The 21,831-nt window shown below is 32.2% G+C and overlaps 2 protein-coding genes across 3 annotated transcripts in view; one reads left to right on the forward strand and one right to left on the reverse strand.

Moving 5' to 3' along the window:
• top3b (DNA topoisomerase III beta) overlaps positions 1-15,510 on the reverse strand; it is a 37,289-nt gene extending 21,779 nt beyond the window's left edge. For both annotated transcript variants that reach the window (XR_012406746.1, XM_003198603.7), the window contains exons 1-6: positions 15,483-15,510; positions 15,275-15,385; positions 2,867-2,998; positions 1,897-2,003; positions 1,626-1,700; positions 12-208 (exon numbers count right to left, since the gene is read on the reverse strand). Coding sequence is in view for 1 of the 2 variants with exons in the window: in XM_003198603.7 (XP_003198651.2) it covers positions 12-208; positions 1,626-1,700; positions 1,897-2,003; positions 2,867-2,998; positions 15,275-15,344 (581 nt within the window). In the remaining variant the exon portion in view is untranslated. The remainder of the gene's footprint in view (positions 1-11; positions 209-1,625; positions 1,701-1,896; positions 2,004-2,866; positions 2,999-15,274; positions 15,386-15,482) is intronic.
• Positions 6,345-13,065, forward strand: LOC137495511 (interleukin-17F-like). The gene is made up of 3 exons (XM_068221355.2): positions 6,345-6,499; positions 8,431-8,606; positions 12,676-13,065. Exons 1-3 carry the CDS (start codon positions 6,485-6,487, stop codon positions 12,893-12,895), a joined length of 411 nt encoding a protein of 136 aa, XP_068077456.1. The 5' UTR covers positions 6,345-6,484; the 3' UTR covers positions 12,896-13,065.
• Positions 15,511-21,831: the final 6,321 nt, after the last annotated feature.

Here is a 21,831-nt window from a genome sequence, read left to right on the forward strand (position 1 = left end):
CTCTATTATACCGTGTGAAAGCACAACCGATCCGGAGGTCCAGTTCCTGACGAGCATCTACAGATAGAGCCTCGTTCTTGTTGGGTTCTCCAAGTCGGTTCATGGCGTTACAGATATCAGTGTCTGTGATGGAGCTGAATTTGGCCCGATACACTGTACGCTCGTTACCATAAGGCTTATTCATTACAGGCTGAATGGCATCCAACACCTGAAATGGTAATACACACATCAATAAAGAAATAACAGATTCAAAAACAGAGCCGAACACCTCTGTCCCAATTACAGTTGAAGTCAGAATTATTAGCCCTCCTGTATATTTTTCCCCAATTTCTGTTTAAGTTTTTTCAACAGATTTCTAAACATAATAGTTTTAATAAATAATTTTTAATAACTGATTTCTTTTAACATTGCCATGATGACAGTAAATAATATTGACTTATAATTCTAAGGTCCATGTTTGATGAAGCCAACAGAACAACATTGTTTGCGTATAACAGAGATGAAAGCATGCACTTCAGCATGCATTGGAGTGGTTTGCTGCCGAGTGTGACCCGGCTGGGATGAGAATCAGCACCTCCAAGTCCGAGAGCATGGTGCTCCAACAGAAAAAGGTGGTTTGCCATCTCCTGGTTGGAGGAAAGTCCTAACCCCAGGTGGAGGAGTTTAAGTATCTCGGGGTTTTGTTCACGGGTGAGGGAAGTATGGAGGGTGAGATTGACAGGTGAATTGGTGCAGCAGCAGCAGTAATGTGGTCAATGTATCAGTCTGTTGTGGGGAAAAAGGAGCTGAGCCGAAGGGCAAAGCTCTCAATTTACCGGTCAATCTGCTTTCCTACTCTCACCTATGGTCATGAGCTCATGACAGAAAGGACAAGATATCGGATACAAGCGGCCGAAATGAGTTTCCTTCGAAGAGTGGCAGGGCGCACTCTTATGGATAGGTTGAGGAGCTCTGACACCTGTGAGGAGCTCGTAATAGAGCCGCTGCTCCTCCACATCGAGAGAAGTCAGCTGAGGTGGCTCGGGTATCTGTGTCGGATGCCTACCTAGGGAGGTGTTCCAGGCATGTCCCACTGGAAGGAGGCCTCGGGGAAGACCCAGGACATGCTGGAGGGACTATGCCTCTCGGCTGGCCTAGGAACGCCTCGGGAACCCCTTCAGTGGAGCAGGAGGAAGTGTCTGGGGAGAGGGAAGTCTGGGGTTCTCTCCTAAGACTGCTGCCCCCGTGACCCCACCCCGGAAAAGCGACATAAAATGAATGAATGAATGAATAATTCTAAGGTGACAAATTTACTAAATATTTTTAAAGGTACTAGTATTTAGCTTAAAGAGACATTTAAAGGCTTAACTATGTTAATTAGGGTAATTAGGCAAGTCTTTGTATAATGACGGTTTGTTCTATAGACAATCAAAAAAAAATGCTTAAGGGAGCTAATAGTATTGACCTTAAAGTGTTTTTGTTTTTTAATGAAAAACTGCTTTTATTCTAGCTGAAATAAAACAAATAAGACTTTCTCCAGTTGCTGTTAAACATCATTTGGGAAATAAAAGGTAAAAAAAAGAAATAATAATAATTTTGACTTCAACTGTATAAGGACAATCAATTATTCAATTATTGAGAGTTACCTCAAAGCAAATGTTCTCTCCTTCTTTGTCACAGTCCAACCACAAAACGACATAGTCACATCCTTTTGCTTCAACCTGTCAGTTGATATTAAAAAGTATACAAATTATTTTTTAATGTGTATTAATGCACGTGTACACTTACATCATTACTCATACAAAAAAGAGTGTATATATACAGTATATTATATATGTACATAAATAATTGGTTAGAAATTTAAGATCAAATGTAATCATTTTGATAGCAGTCAGAATATAAAAAGATGAAAATCACCTGAAGGAATTTGACCATGTTTAATTTGGGGTTTGCTTCCTTCTTTTCAGTCGGAGCTTTACTAAACAGCTCAGCTGGATCGACTTTATCCCAGTTGTTATACTTTCCTGTAAAACATTGAGCAAGAGGAAAATTACACTGCTGCTCAAGTTTTCATTATCATCTTGACTCCATACAGATTTTGCTGTCAAAACATTTAAGTTTGTTTATGCATTGTGCGATTCTGAGTGTGCCCACACAGGTTAGTGGGCTTGACAAACCACACGTTTTCCATCACTGTCATTTTAATCAACACTTGAATCAGTTTTGCAAATTTGCAACAGGCACTGTCTTACAATCAATCAACACCTCTTTAAAAAAACTGTTCATGAAGTGTACACTAAAAAAAAATATTGGATTTATTACTTTTTTTAAGCTTTTAAAGAATATAAACAAACTAATTAAGTTGAACATTACTAAATTTAATTAGTTTGTTTAAATTCAGCCCATATAAATTGTTTGCAACCACTTACCTTAAAAACATTTTGTAAACCCAATGCATCTTTTTTCAGTGTATTTCACACAAGTGAGTGGGATTGACAAACCACCTGTAGAAACACTCTCTCTCTCCCTCTAAAAGGCTGCTGTATGCAGATTTGGACAAAATCATCTGCTATCAGCTTCCAGAAATTATGTGCTCCAACCTTAGGCACATTTAAATCAAGACTTAAAACACTTACATCTGTTTAACTGTGACTTTACCGAATGAGCACTGCGCTAAATCAGACAGGTCGCACTATTGTGTCTTTCTTTCCTTCCGGTTTAAACACATTTTAATCTTTATTTTATACTTTTTAGTTTTTATTTTCTTGTTATTTTCTTTTATTCTTGTTTATGTAAAGCACGTTGAATTACTACTGTGAATGAAATGTGCAATATAAATAAACCTGCACTTCCTAGATGTAAACGTTCATTCAAAAAAGACACTTGCCGATAAAGTCCAGACTCATGACGTGTCCACACACTGACGTCATCTTAAACCTCACATTTTGTCCCGTGAAGCTTCCCATGTACTCGTGAACCGAGCAGGCTCCATTCAGGCCTTTACGGGTTGAACAGCTGCCTGTAGGTGAAAGAGAATGAAAAGAAATGTTCATTATTTTAACTATATTCCTTCTAGCACATCCAATTCAGCACCAGTTAAACTGGAATTAAAGTACTTTAACAAAAAAGTAAATAAAGTATTTTCAGCATCATTGCTCAGCTGTCAGTGTTACACGATCCTGCAGAAATCATTTTCATTAATTTTCCTTTGGCTTATTCCCTTATTTATCAGAAGTCCCTACAGCGAAATAAACCGCCAACTATTCCAGCATACGTTTTACACAGTGGATGCCCTTACAATCCAGCCCTAGGAAACACCCATATACTCTCACATTAACTCATACACCAAGGCCAATTTAGTTGATCCAATTCACCTAAAACGCATGTCTTTGGACTGTGGGGGAATCAGCAACTTGCTGTGCAGCAACAGAGCTAACCCCTGAAACATCGTGCTGCAGAATTCCTTTTAAAGTGCTGATTTTATGGTAACATCTATAAGTTATGATAACACAGACAAAACTATTATATGTTTCTCTAAACAAGTATCCCTAGATTATTAACAACATACAAGGGAGGTAACAATTAGGAGGAGCGTACAATTTCTGTAATATTACAAATGCTGCTATCATAAATTTTCACTTTTCAAGTTTGTTAATTCAGTGCTGAATAAAACTATAAAAGTAACCATGAACAAATGTGTTCATCTCTGGGAATGTTAGTTAATAGGCGACATGGTGGCTCAGTGGTTAGTACTGTCGCCTCACAGCAAGAAGGTCACTGGTTCGAGTTCTGTGTGGAGTTTGCATGTTCTCCCCGTGTTTCAGTGGGTTTCCTCAGAGTGATCTGGTTTCCCTCACAGTCCAAAAAGTTGCGCTATAGTTGAATTGGATAAGCAAAATTGGCTGTAGTGTATGAGTGTGTGTGTGAATGAGTGTGTATGGATGTTTCCCAGTGATGCAGCTGGAAGGGCATCCGCTGTGTATAATATTGAATAATAGGAACCATTTTTTATTATTTTTGTCTCTTTTTTGTCTGACCCCTGAAAAATAAGGGACTAAGCCAAATGAAAATGAATAAATGAGTGTTAGTTAATGGAAATAAAGTCAGTTCAAGTGAACTCACAATGCATTAACTAATGCCAACAAGCGTACTGCTGGATTTTAATAATGCATTTATTATATTCTGAATTTAGATTAATGAATGTTGTACAAGTTTTGTTCATTGTTTGCTCATGTTAGTATTGACCAGCATTAATTTATGGAACCTTACTGTAAAGTGTGACTTATCTTAAGTCCTATGTTACATAATATTCAGTAAATAATAAAGAGATTAAGATTACAAATGTAAATATCCAAAACAATAATAAAACAAAAAACCTAAATGAATAGATAAATATCAGTCTTACCTGTGAAATGCACACAAAAAACTAGTTTTCAAAGATTGTATCTATATTTGGATTTTTTTTTCCCTATTATATTAAAATGATTATTATAACTGTATTAGAGTCTAAAAAAAAAAAACAATTTTTACCCCTTTTTCTGATCAGTTTTATTTGAGGTAGTTGTTTTATATGTCATCTGAGCTTCTTTTCCCCTTGTTTTATTTATTTATTTATTGAAAGTGTCTTATGTCTGTATTATTGTGAAAATTCAATAAACATTATTATATAGCGTCTTTTCCCTACCCTTGTTTTGCATAATTATTGATTCATGTCTTATGTTTATATTATTCTGAAAATTCAATAAATATTATAATGAAGCATTATTACCCACCCTTGTTTTGCATATTTATTTATTGATTGATTGATGTCTTATTTCATGTCTGTATTATTCAGAAAATTCAATAAATATTATTATTTAGCTTCTTTCCCCCCCTTGTTTTGCGTATTTATTTATTGAAGGTGTCTTGTTATGTCTGTATTATTGTGAAAATTCAATAAATATTATTATATAGCGTCTTTCTCCACCCTGGTTTTTGTTTGTAAAAAAGGTAATTGATTAACATTTTATAATCCTTTCGCTTTCAATTTAATTTAATTTAATAAGTTTGAAAAACCTGTTTCCTCTGAACACTAGTATAAAGTGAAATATATACAGGGCTCAACAATAAGGACTGCCCGATGGCCCGGGGCCAGCGCAAGAGATGCTTGGGACAGTAGACAGGATCATTTCTGGCCCTATTGGTACAGTGCTGCCTTGTCACTAAAGTTTCATTTGCCTGAGACTATTTGTCAATTGCATGCATTTTAAGTTTGTTCTTTAAAGTCTTCTCTGTGACATCGTAAACACCAGATTGCTTTTCAGTTTCTCTTATCTGATTTGATGTTTTGAGCATTCTATTCTTTTCCTCCGTAACCTGGCTGGTAACAACCAGTACAGTGAAGTAACGGCAACATCAAATTATACAGGTAAACAAAAATGTCTATTTCTAACATCATATAAGGAGACATTTACATGAAAAAATAAATTGGTGTTTTGCACAATTTGCCGTCAGTTTGGCAAGTCAGCCACCTTTTGTTAAATAATTTCGAACTGCAATAAAATACCTGCACATTTTTCATACTTCTCTTTTTGTTTGCATAACACTTTGAAATTTGCATATATTTATTAAATTTATTAAATATTGTTATTTTTTAATATTAAAATTGTAGATTTCCTAACATTATTTTTGACACATTATTTAAAATAAATGACTAAAATAGCTATAAACTTCTCTTTTTTTTTTTTTTGATGGGGCCCATGGAAATTTTGCCAGGGCAAGTAAAAATCTGGATCATTGGCCCAATCGGAGCAGTAGAAATAATCTTTAGTGTTGAACCCTGATATATATAAAACTATATACAAAATTTAGTTGTTTAATCATTATAACAGTTCAAGTAAGCATTATGTCAATATTATGACACTATAAATATACATTATTTACCACAATAAATGCTTTAGTCAGTGATTATTGCAACAAGAAATTTTAATGCGTCATATATCTGTTCCTAAATGTACGTTGAGGTCATTTCTATCCTTGGCTTTTCCATGGCATTTGTCTAAAATCGATTCAAGCTCAACTATAAGCATAAGTGATGCTTCAGGAACAATGATGGTGGACACCGACCAATCGGCAGACTAAAAGCAGTCAAATCGGTGCCGGCCTTGAGCATATATGAAGTAAAAACGAGAGGGTTAAGAGCTGATTATGCATCTTTCCATTCATTCATATTTTGTGCTCGACCAGAACTAAAATCTGAATGACGCAACAGGTCAACTAATGAAATGCTGTTCTCAAGGCTGGACTCTCGTTTTCTGATGGAGTTCATTGTGGAAACACATGATGATGATGTTGATGATGATGTCCACTTTCTCCTTGACCTACAGCTCTCTAGAGGTCCCCATTGAGATGGTGGGACATAAATATAGACCCCAAGTTTGTGGCTGGACACACTTGGACCACTACAGGAACGGCAAACTTCCAGCTCCTCATTTCTCAAATCACCTCCGTTTCTCCACAAATCAAGATGCAACAGATACAGGTAGGAAACAATTCAAGATGGAGTTCACTAGATCAACTATGACTTGGAAAATGCAGTTATTTGGAGTAAACAGCTTATATAGAGGTAATCATTTAAATAACTATTATACATAATTATAAATAGTTTAAGTTTACATTTAGCAGATGCTTTTATATAAAAGGTTATATAGAGATAATAAAATAAATGGCTAAAATTACATTTAGCAGGTGCATTTCATATATATATATATATATATATATATATATATATATATATATATATATATATATATATATATATATATATATATATATATATAACTTATGTACTGTGTAGATGTAATAATTTAAATAATTGATACTTTTTATTTGCATTTAGTCATTTAGCAGATGCTTTTAATATTATTTATATTATTTAATATTATATTTATATTATTATATAAACAGGTTATATAGGGATAATAATTTAATTTAATTAATTACTAAATTTCCCATTTCCATTTAGTCACTTAGCAGATGTATTTTATATTATTATTTTTAATATTATTTTTATATCATTTTATTTTTATTTTATATTTATATTATTATATAAACAGCTTATAAAGGTATAATAATTTAATTACTAAATTTCCATTTAGTCATTTAGCAGACGTTTTTTATATTTTATTTAAACAATTTATAGGGGTAATGATTTAAATAATTGCTCAATTTACATTTACATTTAGCAGATGCTTTTTATATTTTATACAAGCTTATATGGGGATAATAATTTGAATAATTGCTAAATAAATAATTTACACATAAGTTATTTACATTTAGTCATTTTGCAGATGCTTTTTAAATGATTTTTGAACTGTTTATTTAATGGTTCTCATTTAAATAATTGCTAAATTTACATTTCGTCATTTAGCAGGCACATTTTATATTTTATATAAACAGCTTATATTTGGGTAATAATTTAAATGACTGTTACTTTTTTATTTACATTTCAATTAGCAGATGTTTTTATATTTTACATAAGTAGCTTACATGATAATAATTTAAACAATTGCTAAAATCACTTTTTATATTTTAAACAAGCTTTGGATAATAATTTAAATAATTGCTAAATAATTTACCTTTAATAATTTACAGTTAGTCATGTAGCAGAGGCTTTTTATATTTATACAAGCTTATATAGGGATGATAATTTAAATAATTGCCAAATTTACATTTCCATTTAGCAGACAATTTTTATATTTTATATAAACATCTTATGGGGGTGATAATTAAAGTAATCGCTAAATTTACACTTACAGTCAGTCACTTAGCAGAAGCTTTTATACAAAGCAACGTACAAATGAATGAAGGATAATAGAAGCACTTCAGATGAGCAGAGAGCAAAGATTTATTAATGCCATGGAAAGTCCAAGTTGGTTTAGTGTTTTTTTTTTTTTCTTTTAAAAAAACAGGAAAAACAGTAAAGGAATAACTAGAAGTTAAAACAATATTAGCACTGATTTCCAGCCTTATATAATTATATATTTAGTAATAATTTTATATAAAAAATAATAAATGTTTTGGCTAATTTATGACTAAATGTCACTGTATAAATTGATGGGTTCCACACAATTCCTTTATGTTGTCTCAACACAAATCGATTAAGTTAACTTAATTGTTTTTACAAATTTAAGTTGATTGAAGTTAGTTGAGTTATCCAACAAAAACCTCAAGAATTGTGTTGTTTTAGCTCATTATCAATAAGTAGCTTAAACAAGCAGCAAACATATATATATATATATTTTTTTTTTGAGTAAATGACAAATTAGAGTGTTTTTCCAATGCAGCTCCCAGTCAATTATAATACCGATGTGACTATTGTGTATGTGCATATTGCAATATAATATATTGTGTAGCCCTATAGTTTTAATAATTTCAGATGTTGTTTTGTGGCCTGCTTGTCCTCTAACTCAGATTCTCGGATTTCTGAGTGTTTTTCTGCTGGTCCTGGACCCAGTTCAGAGCAATCCAATCATGGCTCAGTGTGTGGAGCACACATACTGCTCGTCCACACTGAAAGAGTACCACGAACAGCTCATCAACCTGCCCAGCCGGATCAATGAGCGCAGCATCGCTGGATGGAGCTACACGTGAGTTTAGCAGATGCTGGAGACATCTCATTTACAAGATAGAGAGGAATGTACAGTGGGGAAAATAAGTAAGAAACACGTCATGTTTTTTTACTGGGAATAATATTTCTAAAGGAGCAATACAAACATAAAATAAAACTAAACAATCTAAAATTATATAGTTCTGTGTAATAACAATGGAACGACACAAGGAGAAAGTGCTGAACTACTGAAATGTTTTTAATACTTCATATGAAAGGCTGTTTTGGTGTAGGCAGCTTAAAGACGCCTCTCATATGGAAATTAAGTCACTTGCATTGCTCAGGTTAGATTTTTTTTCACAGACTTCAACAGAGTGTAAAAATCTTGATGCTTCTGTGGGTCTCGTCTATCAAATCTGATCATTAATTCTTATTTCTATTGGACTCAAATCAGGTGATTGGCTGGGTCATTCCACAGCTTGATTTATTTTTCCCTGAAAGCATTTAAAAGTTTCCTTGGCTGTGTTTTGGATCATTGTCTTGCTGAAATGTCCACCCTGGTTTCATCTTCATCATCCTGCAAATATAGATGTTGGACTGAAGCAGCTAATATTCATTTACAATGGCGTAGGGCAGAGGGTTGCTGAATAACTACTAAGAGAGCTGAATAACTACTAAGAGCCTTTCTACACCTCCCTTTCTTCATGTGTTCATACTTTTTTCCTGCGTCATTTCATTTTATTTTTATTTTTTTTATTATCATTTTATTATTAACTTACTTTGGAAACTAATTAGTTTTGTTTTCTTTGCATATATGGATGTCTTCGGCTGTTGCCAAAATCTGACTAAAAAAATGTAAGTCAGTAGCTTCTTTAAAAATGTTTTCTGAGAAAAATGGTGACGTGTTCAATACTTATATCCCCCACTGTACATGACAAAGAGAAATGTATACTGCACTATTTAAAAATGCAGCATTCCACATAATTCAATCACGTTGTCCCAACACAAATTTATTATAATTTATTTATAAGTTAAACATAAATATTTAAACATAAAACAATTAAGTTGTCCCAAAAAAATCTCAAGAATTGTGTTGCTTCAGCAGCAAAATCGTTTTTTGAGTCTGATGTATACTTCTATGTTCACCTGCATTTATTAGAAACCAAATACTGAACTTTGTTAAATATTCCAAACATGTAAATAACTCTTTCCACTTTTGATTATCACAACATCCTTAAGAAATCCTTCTCACAATCGAAAAATGATTTTCACTGTTTGTTCAAACTACTTATTTAAAATTAGCTGAATCACCACAATTCTTACGCTTATTTTAGGACAACTTAATTGTTTTATGCACAATCCACTTACATTAAAAACTTTAATGCATCTTCTCATTCTGATTTGGTTTATTATCAGTTTCTGCATTTTGTGATTCACATGTGTTTTACAGATATTAATTGATTTAGGGGGCCTTGATTTCTGCTTTAGTGACGTTTGATTTAGGGCCCTATCAATCACCCGGCGCAGTGTGGCGCAAGGCGTGACGCAGTAGTCTTTTGGTAGTTTACACTTGGCGCAAGAGTCGTTTTGAGGCGTTGCGCTACGCTGTTTAAATAGCAAATGCATTAGCGCTCATTTGTGCGCCCATAGGCATTCTGGTCTAAAAAGGAAGGCGTTCTGAGGCGGACCGCTGGCGCGTTGCTATTTTGAGAAACTATAATAGATTTTTCATTAGACCAAAACCAACCCGGTCTAAACTCCGGCGCAGAGTTGCGCCTCGCTTACGCACAGCTTAATACACACAAGAGAGCAATAGGCAAATATCTTTACATATGAAAAATATTAAATATATATTAAATATTAATTTTAATTAATATTAAATATTAAGGATATATATAGGATATAATAAGAATAGATATAGGATATAAATATAAAGGATTAAAATATTACAAAACATATTATTTTCTAGCCTATATAAATATGAAAAATCACTGCTTTTATGTCCTCTTCATCTCAGGAGGCTTTTCAGTTCATTCATAACAATTTGCTTTTGAAACGAATATTTGCGCTTAACAAACAAAAGTATTTATTTATAGACTAATTGATGTCTGTGCGTAAAGGTTTCCCTATCCAAGAGCAAAAGTGAAAGTGATCCATTATCTCTCATTCTCACACAGTAGATGCTAAGTTTAACAGTTTTCTGTTAAAAAACTGTTAACTGTTTGCTTGTGAAATGCTCATTTTTTCCACTTAGACTTACTTTGCGTCCTGTAAATAGCGAATGCGCTTTTGGCGCGACGCAGCTGACTCTTAAAAGGAATGGGAGATGAGACTCTAATTGGTTTATTCTTAAAACACACCTATAACTCATTAAGAAAATAAACTCAACCCTTTTAGACCATGCGCCGAAGCGCAAGGCAGATTTCCCGTCCTTAAATTAGCAAAAACGCATCCTGACACGCCCTGAAAGCATTTGCGCCCTGCATTTTACGCTTTGCGCATGGACCGTCAAAATAGAGCCCTTAGTGTTTGATAAAGTAATGGTTTGAAACAATGTACTGTATAATATATAATATACACACAATTACATTTAGTCATTTAGTAGATGCTTTTGTCCAAAGCAACTTACCAAGTAGAGGCACAACACACAAGCATTGCTAAAGGAACTGTTATTGCATAATATTTGGAGGTTGTCATGTGGTGTGGTTTTGTACTGTAATTTACAAATCCAATCTATTGGACTATTATACATGACAATATATAAATATCAAATAACTTTTTAAACTTAAAAAAATGTTGGAGGAAAGATTAAAGTCCTATAATGCAATTCTAAAAAATAAACAAAAAACATAACATACAAGCACAAACAAATCTAACTGTACAATACAGTGTAATATTTTATAAATAACATGATCAATGTGAAAACAGTGGTGCTTCGAGGCTTAATATGCCACAAGATTTTCAGGGCTTTTTGATAAATACAAAGTTCAAATTAACTATATTTATTTCAAATGCAGATTTTGTTACATTATAAATATCTTTATTAACAACTTTTGATCAATTTAATGCATACTTGTTGACATATCAATCTTTTGAACGATGGTGCAACATGATTTCCACAAAAAACATTAATCAGAACACCGGTTCACAAATATTGATAACAACAAGATAACAAACGCTAAAAACGCAGCTTTATCATTATATGAATAACTTTTACTTCAACATATATTAAATTAATTTCAGCTGCTGTCTGGGCTTTCACTGCTTTTCTACATCTCCCTTTCTTCATGTGTTTAATACTTTTCCCTGCATCATTTAATTTTATTACACATAACTTCATTTGTAAACTAATTAGTTTAGTTTTCTTTGCATATATGGATTTCTTTGGTTGTTACCAACATTCGGTGAAAATTTCAAATCAAAAGCATCTTTAGAAATAGGTTTTCTGAGAAAAACGATGACGTGATCAATACTTATTTCCTCCACTCTACATGACAAAGATGAATGTATACTGCACTCTTAAAAAATGCAACAATCCACATAATTCATTCATGTTGTCCCAACACAAACTGAGATAAATGTAAATGGTTTGAACATAAAATAATTAAGTTTTCCTCAAAAAATCTCAACAATTGTGTTTCAGCTCATTTAAAATAAGTAGTCCTTGTTGGCATATCAATCGTATAACCGAGGGTGCAACATGGTTTCCACATTATTAAGCAGAACGACGGTTTCTAACATTGAAAACAAGTAATATTTTCAGATAAAGCACTAAAAACACAGCTTTACCATTATATGAATAACTTTTATCCCAACATATATTAAAATAAAAAGTGTTAACTGCGATATTATTCCTCCATATTGCTGTTGTCACTATATTTTCAATATAAATATGCAGCCTTGGTGAGCACGAGCAAGGACTTATTTCATGAACATTTTTAAAAACCACATGTGCGCAGTAAAGTATGTTTTATGGAGGATGATACTTGGATACTTTTCAATGTTGTAACAATTCAGAACTCTACAGTCTATAATCACTAATAACAATGATACAACTAATAATATCATTAACAATATGTGCAATGTGTGGTTTTTTGGCACCATTGCAGGGATAACATCGACTTGGAACGTGTGCCACAGAGAATCTCTGAAGCAAACTGCCTAAACAGTCATTACTGTAAGGGGTACGACAGCGACTTCAGTCTGGAGAGCGTCCCGATCTCAATCAAAATGCCATTTCTCCGAAAAAACCCAAGATGCCCGACCTACGCACTGGAATTCGAGGACGTCAACATCGCCTGTATATGTGCAATATCTAGACAGAATTAAATCTGGCTCTGAAAACTCATGCACTAGGTTAATCTCAACTACAAGGAAGCCCGCTGACTAATCATGCTTAATATATACTATTACTACAACACAACAAATATATACTGCAATCTAGATGTCTTAAGCTGCTGAATGCTTGTAAATGTGAATAAATAAACTGGTTTTATAACAAAACTTTGTTTTCCACTCATTCAGGGAACAAATGCACTTCTAAGATTGTTGTTTTTCTATAGAAATATTCGACATGCTAAAACCAAAAATGCTTGATCCCTGTGTACTTTTTATCCTCCTTGTTTTTTTTAAATCCAACACACCAATTTAGTTAGCAAAAATATTTAATGCAAGACACTGCAGGTAAAAAAACACTTTTTTAAAAACATTATCAGGGTTCAACGCTAAGGATTTTTTCAACTGGCCCAATTGGGCCAGCGGTTCAGATTTTTACTTGCCCTGCCAATATTTTCACTGGCCCCACCAAAAAAGAAAAGTTAAGTTAATAGCTATTTCTTAGCCACATGTTTTTAATATCGTGTCAAAAATGTGTTTGTATCTAGAATTTTTATATTGTTAAAATGTTAATAAATGTATAATGAGCATATCTTCGCATTTTATTCACGTAAATGTCTGCTTACAAGACATTTTTTAGCCTCATAAATTAATTTCGCTCTACTGGTTTCTACCAGGTTACAAAAAAAAACGACATGCTCACAACATCCAATCAGATAGAAGGAACCGAAAAGCAATATGGTGTTTACATCACCGAGAAGGTAGCATTTAAAGGCTTAAAAGCACAATCTGTTTCTCAATTCTAAGACTGTATTCATATGCAATTGACAAATAGTCGCAGACAAATTGAACTTTTGTGACAAGGCGCTACGAATCGGGCCAGTAACAATTCTGTCTACTGTCCAGAGCACCTCGCACGCTGGCCCCGGGCCACCGGGCAGTCCTTATTGTTGAGCCCTGATTATTTTTCGAAGTCGGATAATAATAAAACCTCCAAAAAAATAGCTTAAATACAGAGAATATAGGGTTTTGTAAAAAAAAAACTTTGACTGTAATATGTCAAACAAATGAAACAAAAAATTTAATCCAATGTTCAGAATAGAAAGCCATGTAATTTGGTGCATATTTAATTAAATACGGCTTCATTTGGCACATCTAGGGTGAATTCAGGTCAATTGAGACACTTTTTGCTATTAAGATGACCAAGGAAATGCGTCACAATTGACCTGAAATAAACCTAAATAATTTAAATATTTCAAAAAACTTGCAATAAATTAAAAATGTTCGCAATTCCTATTGTAACATAAAAAATGTGGAAGTTGATTACAATGTCATCCTATTTAAAGGCAGTGTCTTGTCTTAAAGCAGTATATGGTTGTTGGTGCCAGATAGGCTGGTCTGAGTATTTCAGAAACTGCTGATCTACTAGGATTTTCACGCACAACCATCTCTAAGTTTTACAGAGAATGGTCTGGAAAAGAGAAAATATCCAGTGAGCGACAGTTCTGTGGGTGCAAATGCCTAGTTGATGTCATAGGAGAATGGCCAGACTGGTTGGCGCTGATAGAGAGCAACAGCCACTCAAATAACCACTCGTTACAACTGAGGCATGCAGAAGAGCATCTCTGAATGCACAACACGTCCAACCTTGTGGCGGATGTGCTTTAGCAGCAGAAATCTGCAAATCTGCAGCAACTGTGTGAAGCTATCAGGTTAAAATGGACCAAAATCTCTGAGGAATATTTCCAGTACCTTGTTGAATCTATGTCATAAAGGATTAAGGCAGTTCTGAAGGCAAAAGAAGGTCCAACCCGGTACTAGTAAGGTGTAGATAATGAAGTGGCCAGTTAGTGTATATACTAATACATGACTAAAAAGTATGATGATAATTATATACATGTTTTTTTTTTGTGTGTTATAAAATGTTAGATATCTAAAAAGATTTAAATGTAACATTGGCCATACATCACAGGTGTGTGCTATTTTATTAAATACACTGTAGAACCAAAACAAATAAACCAGCATCTTGTTATAACCTTGTGGTGGTACCATCACCGAATGGCTGTAAGTCACTTTCCAAAACCTTTTCTTCTTTTACTGGTTTCCTTCAAACGACAACTAAAAGCCCTTCTTTTCTAAGAGCACCTGATCCCCAATGAACAAAACCAAAACACCCTCTCACTAAATCCTCTGAGCCCAATCAAGGTACTGTATAATTAGCACTTATTGTATGTATTGCCTCTTCTTGTTGAATCGCTGAATACCTCATCAATTGTAAGTCGCTTTGGACAAAATCATTTGCTAAATTACTAAATGTAACCTGAATTTGTCTGAAGTACGTTTAATTTGTATGCAACCATCTTAAATACTCACCTTTAGAAAGTATTTTGGCAATGGACTGAGCCAGCGAGGGCTTCTCAGCCACCATTAACACAGTCCTCATCGCTGCGGCTTCCGTTTATTCGTCATAAACATCAACACGGCCTAATAAAACACAAACAGAAGTAAGTATCTTATGTCAACGCTTATAAATGAGGATAAAATCACTCGGACCAGACCAAGAACTGAGATAACAACACACCGGTTAACACTGCATGCACTTCAGGCATGTTAACTTCCGGGTTGTTCTTTTTTTGTCAAAATAAAAGACCTGACTTTATATGACTACATATTACCATTTGATTAATATAAAAATATAATATAATACAAAAATAAATAATTAAAATAAATGAAATGAGGATTTTTTACAAGAAACTAAGTAAATAAATTAATAAATAAACAAATACATAAATATTATATTATTTTGTTTTTACAAGAAAATAAATAAATAAATAAATAAATAAATAAATAAATAAATAAATAAATAAATAAATAAATAAATAAATAAATAAATAAATAAATAAATAAATAAATAAATAAATAAATAAATAAATAAAATGGTTTTGGTTTTTACAAGAAACTAAAAAAAATACTAAATAAGTAAGTAAATAAATAAACAAACAAACAAAAAATAGACAAATAAATACATATTGTTTTGTTTTTACAAGAAACTAAATAAAAAACAAAATAAATAAATAAATAAATAAATAAATAAATAAATAAATAAAATAGTTTTGGTTTTTTACAAGAAACAAAAAATCTCAATAAATAAGCAAGTAAAGAAGCAAGTAAACAAATAAATAAATAAATAAATAAATAAATAAATAAATAAAAAAATTGTTTTGGTTTTTACAAGAAACTAAAAAAATACTAAATAAATAAGTGAGTAAATAAGTAAATAAATAAAAAAACAAATAAATAAATAAATAAATAAATATTGTTTTTACAAGAAACTACTTAAATAAATAAACAAATAAATAAATAAAATAGTTTTTGTTTTTTGAAACAAAAAATACTAAATAAATAAATATGTAATGTGACTTTTCCAATCTAGAATGTCCTACTTTATGTATATATATTAATATATGAGCAAATTTATGCATTTAGTATAATGATTATAAAACAATTTTATCAAGTTGCCTTTAATAGGAAGCATCTTTAAATTAACACTTATTTCATAGAAGAAAAAAAGTTGGGTACTAAGATGAAAATGAAATACTGCAATTTTTAATAATAGTTTTTATTAATTTAATAATTTCTATTAAAAACGTTTTATACATGTTTTATATATTTTTTGTTCCATTAACCTATATTATTGGTTTTAGTTATCTAATGGGTCTAAAATATGTGCAGTTAAAATGTGCTACATATATATTAATAATATTTTTGAAATCAAGGTTAAATACTTTTAAAATATTAGACCATTATTTTGGTCAAAATATTTAAATGGTTAAGAAATGTATTGACTTGGAATTACAACAAACTAATCATTTTCATATAACCTAAATTATTTCCTTAATGTGTGAGAGTGTGGTGTAATGGTGTAAAAATTCAATCAGAGTATGTAGGACAAAGGATTTACTTTTATTTGATACTTTTTTATTTTATCAAGTTTTAATAATGGAAGGTTTTTTAATTAACACTGATTTCGGAAAAAATGGGGTACTAAAATGAGAATTGAATACTGCTATTTTTATTATTTTTAATTCATAAAACTTTATTCAATGTTTATATCTTTAATTGACAACAGGTTTTATACATGTAATATTTTTTCAATGAACTTTTTTCATTGGTTTACGCTTTATAATCAAGGATTTTATTTTATGTTATTTTATTTAATTATTTTTTATTAAGTTGTTTTATTTTATGTTATTTTATCTATTTTATCTGTTTTATTTTATTTAATATTTAATTGACGCTTGTAAACACGCATAACAACCACTAGGCGGCGGCGTCACATTTGACAATTTCTTGATCCCTCAGATTGTTGCGGTTTGATTTCAAGTAAATCTAAGCAAATTCCCATGTCATGTCCTGTCAATCAAACAATAAATAAACATATAAACAAATAAACACTGAAAGGGGAAATGTGCGAGTAAATAGTTAAGAAATCTGAGGTGAACTATCCTGCAGATGCCCCGCCGTTATCGACTCATCTGGCATCTCACATATAAGACCTTGCATAAAAAACTTTCTAAAAGTGAATGTAAGGCAGAATAAATTAAATTTTATATTAATGATTATGGTTCATGATCATTTAAAATGGTTCAATTAAGTCAATATTTAAGTTAAATGTGTTTACTTAGAGTTTACCACAGCTGTGCACTCTCCGGTCCAGTTTGCTTTAATAGATAACAGATTTTGCGTGGTAAGTGGAGTATGCACGTTTCCACCCCCGTTTTGTGCGTACGCCACGTTTATAAATGAGATTCCTGGACTGGCACACACACACACACACACACACACACACACACATGCAAACACACTGAAGGAACTGATCCAGATCATCTTTGTCGCTGTTTCACTGTGCAGGACAATAACACCCAGCGTGCACCTTGATGTCAAAAGGACGCTGACGTCAAAAACACGTCAATAATCATGAACAAAACAGTCCTGTGATTGATTTTTGAGCGTTTTTGACGACAGTGTTGGTTGCATGTCAATTTAATGTCCTTTTAGCATCAAGGTAGTTTACATGAGATACAAAATACAGTGTAAATTTGGAATTGAAGCTTATAAGTTAACTAAACTTTTCTTGTAAAAGGTTTTAATAGTCTACTTTCTGTTTGTTTGTTTGTTTGTTTGTTTGTTTGTTTGTTTGTTTGTTTGTTTGTTTCAGACAAAAGAGCATTAATGTTTGTATGTGAATTGGAAATCAAGTTTTTGACAGTCGCTTTGGTAAATTTGTCAAATCAAAATTTTAATTTGTAAACAGAAAAACGTAAAATTGAAACCGTGAGTACGCAAACAAATAATAAAACACCACAGCCAGTCTCCTGCTCAAAATCCTTAGTTCATCTCTCAATACTAAATGTCTGTATCTGTTAACTAGTCAGTGCTTTCAGAACGACTAGTCCTTGTGTCATTGTGTACGGATAAGACATGACTTAGTCATGTTGTCAATATAACAGTGTTCTCTTGAGGGGTGTTCTGATGTAAACTGTGGCAATTTATTTTATTTTTTTATTTTTGCTCTTTTTGGACGGTAATTTGTTGACAGATCATGTCACTATGATACAGAAAGGAAAATACAGCACTGCATAGAACAGTTACAGTTTTTCTCAGTCACGTTGGTGCATTTCTCACAACACTATTTACATGCACAACAGTTAATGCATTTTTCAAAACAGTTAGTCATTTGTGCACATCATAGTAGCAGTTTCTCATTCCTTCCAACAAATTGTAAATGCTTTTGGTCATGCATCAATTACTTTGATGATTACTTACTGTGAAACATACAGATTCAGTGTCTTGTACCCAAATACCTAACTAAATGCAATGGTGTCTAACTTTACTGTAGTTTTCAAATGGCTCTGCAAATAGTCTATAGTGCTGTCTTGAGCATTTTCAGGAAGTGTCACCAAAATCTGACTTTTTAGCATTGGAAAAAAAAAATACAGAGTAAACAGTCATTAGGAACACATGACAAAGCCATTTGACTATGTTGTTCATAAACAATGGTGTCAGGACTTTTCATTTTGATGATACTGACTCTTTGATTGACATCAATACTTGCTTTTGAGGAATGAACTCTCCATTTTGAGCATTTGACGCGCTTTTGCAGGTTATCAGCTAGGTTTTGCAGTTTGTACTTATTGTTTTGAGAAATGCATTAACTGTTGTGCAGAAATGCACTGGTGTGACAAATGCACCAAAACCACTAAGAAAAACTGTAATATATATAATGATGTCAGGACTTTTCATCTTCATGCCACTGACACTTTCATCAATACCTGCTTTTGAGGAATGAGCTGTCATTTTTGAGCAAGTGACACACTTTTGCAGGTTATCAACTAGGTTTTGCAGTTTCTAATTGTTTTGAGAAATGCATTAACTGTTGTGCAAATGTCAATAGAGTTGTGATAAATGCACCAAAAGCACCGAGGAAAAACTATAACAGGTGGAGTTTAATGAAATTCGTCACTTGTCAATCATTCTCAAGTCCTCCATTAGCCACACCCATACGACTTCTTTTTCTACTAATTTTCTGCACAACATTAAAAAGCACAAGACTTGCAAATTCTGTGCTCACAGGAAGCTTCTGCAGAGCTGAAGTTAATTTTGGACAAGTATTTATCTACTTCTGCAAAAGTGCTTCATTAGTATGCAAACAAATATCAGACTCGAGAAAAAGTTCAGTTAATATATGACCTTTAAATGACCAATAATTGTTTAATGAAAAGAAAAAGAGACAAAAGTAATAAAAACTTTATTCCCTTTTCCCAACAACACCCATTTTGAAAATGAATCTTTTTCTCCATTTCTCAGTGAATATAGGCAATGTATTCTGGTGCTTTGAAACAAAACAGATTTATTAAACATATATATTTATTAAAATACTATTTTAGTCATCAAACATATTCAGAAATTGAAGGATAATATAATTACATTCAAGCAAAATATTGTGAAAAAACTACAACCTACAAAATTTCAACTAAACTTTTCATTTTATTTTTTGCCTCTCTTGATTTTTCCTCTTTTTTATATTTAATATTTGTCTATAACATATAAATTTGACTGTACTGGTTTTTGAACCATTATTATAAGTTATTTAGTTAGATAAGCTCCAGATTTGGCTTCAGTACTGACTGATCTAATGTATATGCACAAATTTAATATTGTGTAGCATCCTATTAAAGCATGAGTTTAAAAGAGAGATTTGGGAGTATTCATATATGCTGAGCACTGATATCAAGAATTAGCCTTTAAAGTAGTGAACATTCTACAATTAATGAAAGAAAAAGTGTAAATGGCTTGCCATAACCATAAAGCTGAGTCCTCAAAGAGCTTTACATGTACATGCGTGTACGCGTGTGAAACTGATTGCACGAGATGAGTCATAATTTCAGTGATTGGCCACTTTTCATCAGCACTCTCAGCTTCTTTCAACCTCACAGAGAGACACATATAAACACGCTTAAAGCCGGTGTTTAAGAGCCAGAGAACATGCAGTATGGTGAAAGAGGAGGACTGTAACGCAGGACACAAAGAGAGAGACAAGTGAATGATTACAGGGCCTCGGATGGATGAAATTACAGACATGGATGAACAAACAGCACTTATTTGCTTCTCTCTCTCTCTCTCTCTCTCTCTCTCTCTCATTCGCTTTCTCTCTTGGATAATTTAAAGAGGATTTGATGGATTCTCTCTTTTTTTTTTTGAAAGGTACAATGTAAAAATCTGAATGCATATGTTGGATGTAAGCTGCTTGGAGAGATGGAGGATGTGGCTGCATGGTGCTGCATTGGGGTAAATCATGAGCTGTGCTATTAAAAGTGTTGCCGGTAAGATGGGTGAGTCAGCGGCTTTAACTAGCAAACCAGTGCTGCTGTCAACAGATAAAAGCAGAGGAACAGCAGGAGGACGCTTTTCTCTAGGTGATTCTTGATTGTTCGTCATTGTGAGAATGCTTTTTTTATACAGCCTTGCATCAAAGTGGCAGAAATCGTATTTATCTTATTTAAATCATGCTATTTAAAGAGATAGTTCACCTATATTATGTATTATTATTATTATTATTATTATTATTTTTCTTATTTATTTATTATTATTCATTCATTCATTCATTCATTCATTCATTTTCTTGTCGGCTAAGTCCATTTATTAATCCGGGGTCGCCACAGCGGAATGAACCGCCAACTTATCCAGCAAGTTTTTATGCAGCGGATGCCCTTGTCAAAATACACCCAGAGGAAACCCACATGAATGCAGGGAGATAATGCAAACTCCACACAGAAACGCCAACAGAGCCGAGGTTCGAACCAGCAACCTATTATTATTATTATTATTATTATTATTATTATTATTAATAAAATATTTATTTATCTTATTTAAATCAGGTCATTTAAAAGGATAGTTCACCCATATTGTTATTTATTTTTTAATGTATTTATTTATTATTATTATTATTATTATTATTATTATTATTATTAAAATATTTATTTATCTTGTTGAAATAAGGTTATTTAAAGGGATAGTTCAACCATATTACTAATTATTATTATTATTATTATTATTAATAATAATATTATTATTATTAAGATATTTATTTGTCTTGTTTATCTTATTTAAATTATGTCATTTAAAGGGATAGTTCACCCATATTATTAATTATTACTATTTTTATTATGATTTTTATTTATTATGATTATTATCAATAAGATATTTATTTATCTTATTTAAATCATGTTATTTAAAGGGATAGTTCACCTATATTATTAATTATAATTTTATTATTACTATTATTATGATTATGATTAATATTAATAATAATAGTAAGATGTTTATTTATCAAATTTATCTTATTTAAATCATGGTATTTAAAGGGATAG

Source organism: Danio rerio, chromosome 5, assembly GCF_049306965.1.
Source record: "Danio rerio strain Tuebingen ecotype United States chromosome 5, GRCz12tu, whole genome shotgun sequence".
NCBI lineage: Eukaryota > Metazoa > Chordata > Actinopteri > Cypriniformes > Danionidae > Danio > Danio rerio.

Bases quoted from the DNA above. Each gene is read 5' to 3' on its own strand.
- LOC137495511 (XM_068221355.2), top strand. The intron at 8,607-12,675 runs GTGAGTTTAGCA...GCACCATTGCAG, and splicing joins ATCGCTGGATGGAGCTACAC to GGATAACATCGACTTGGAAC.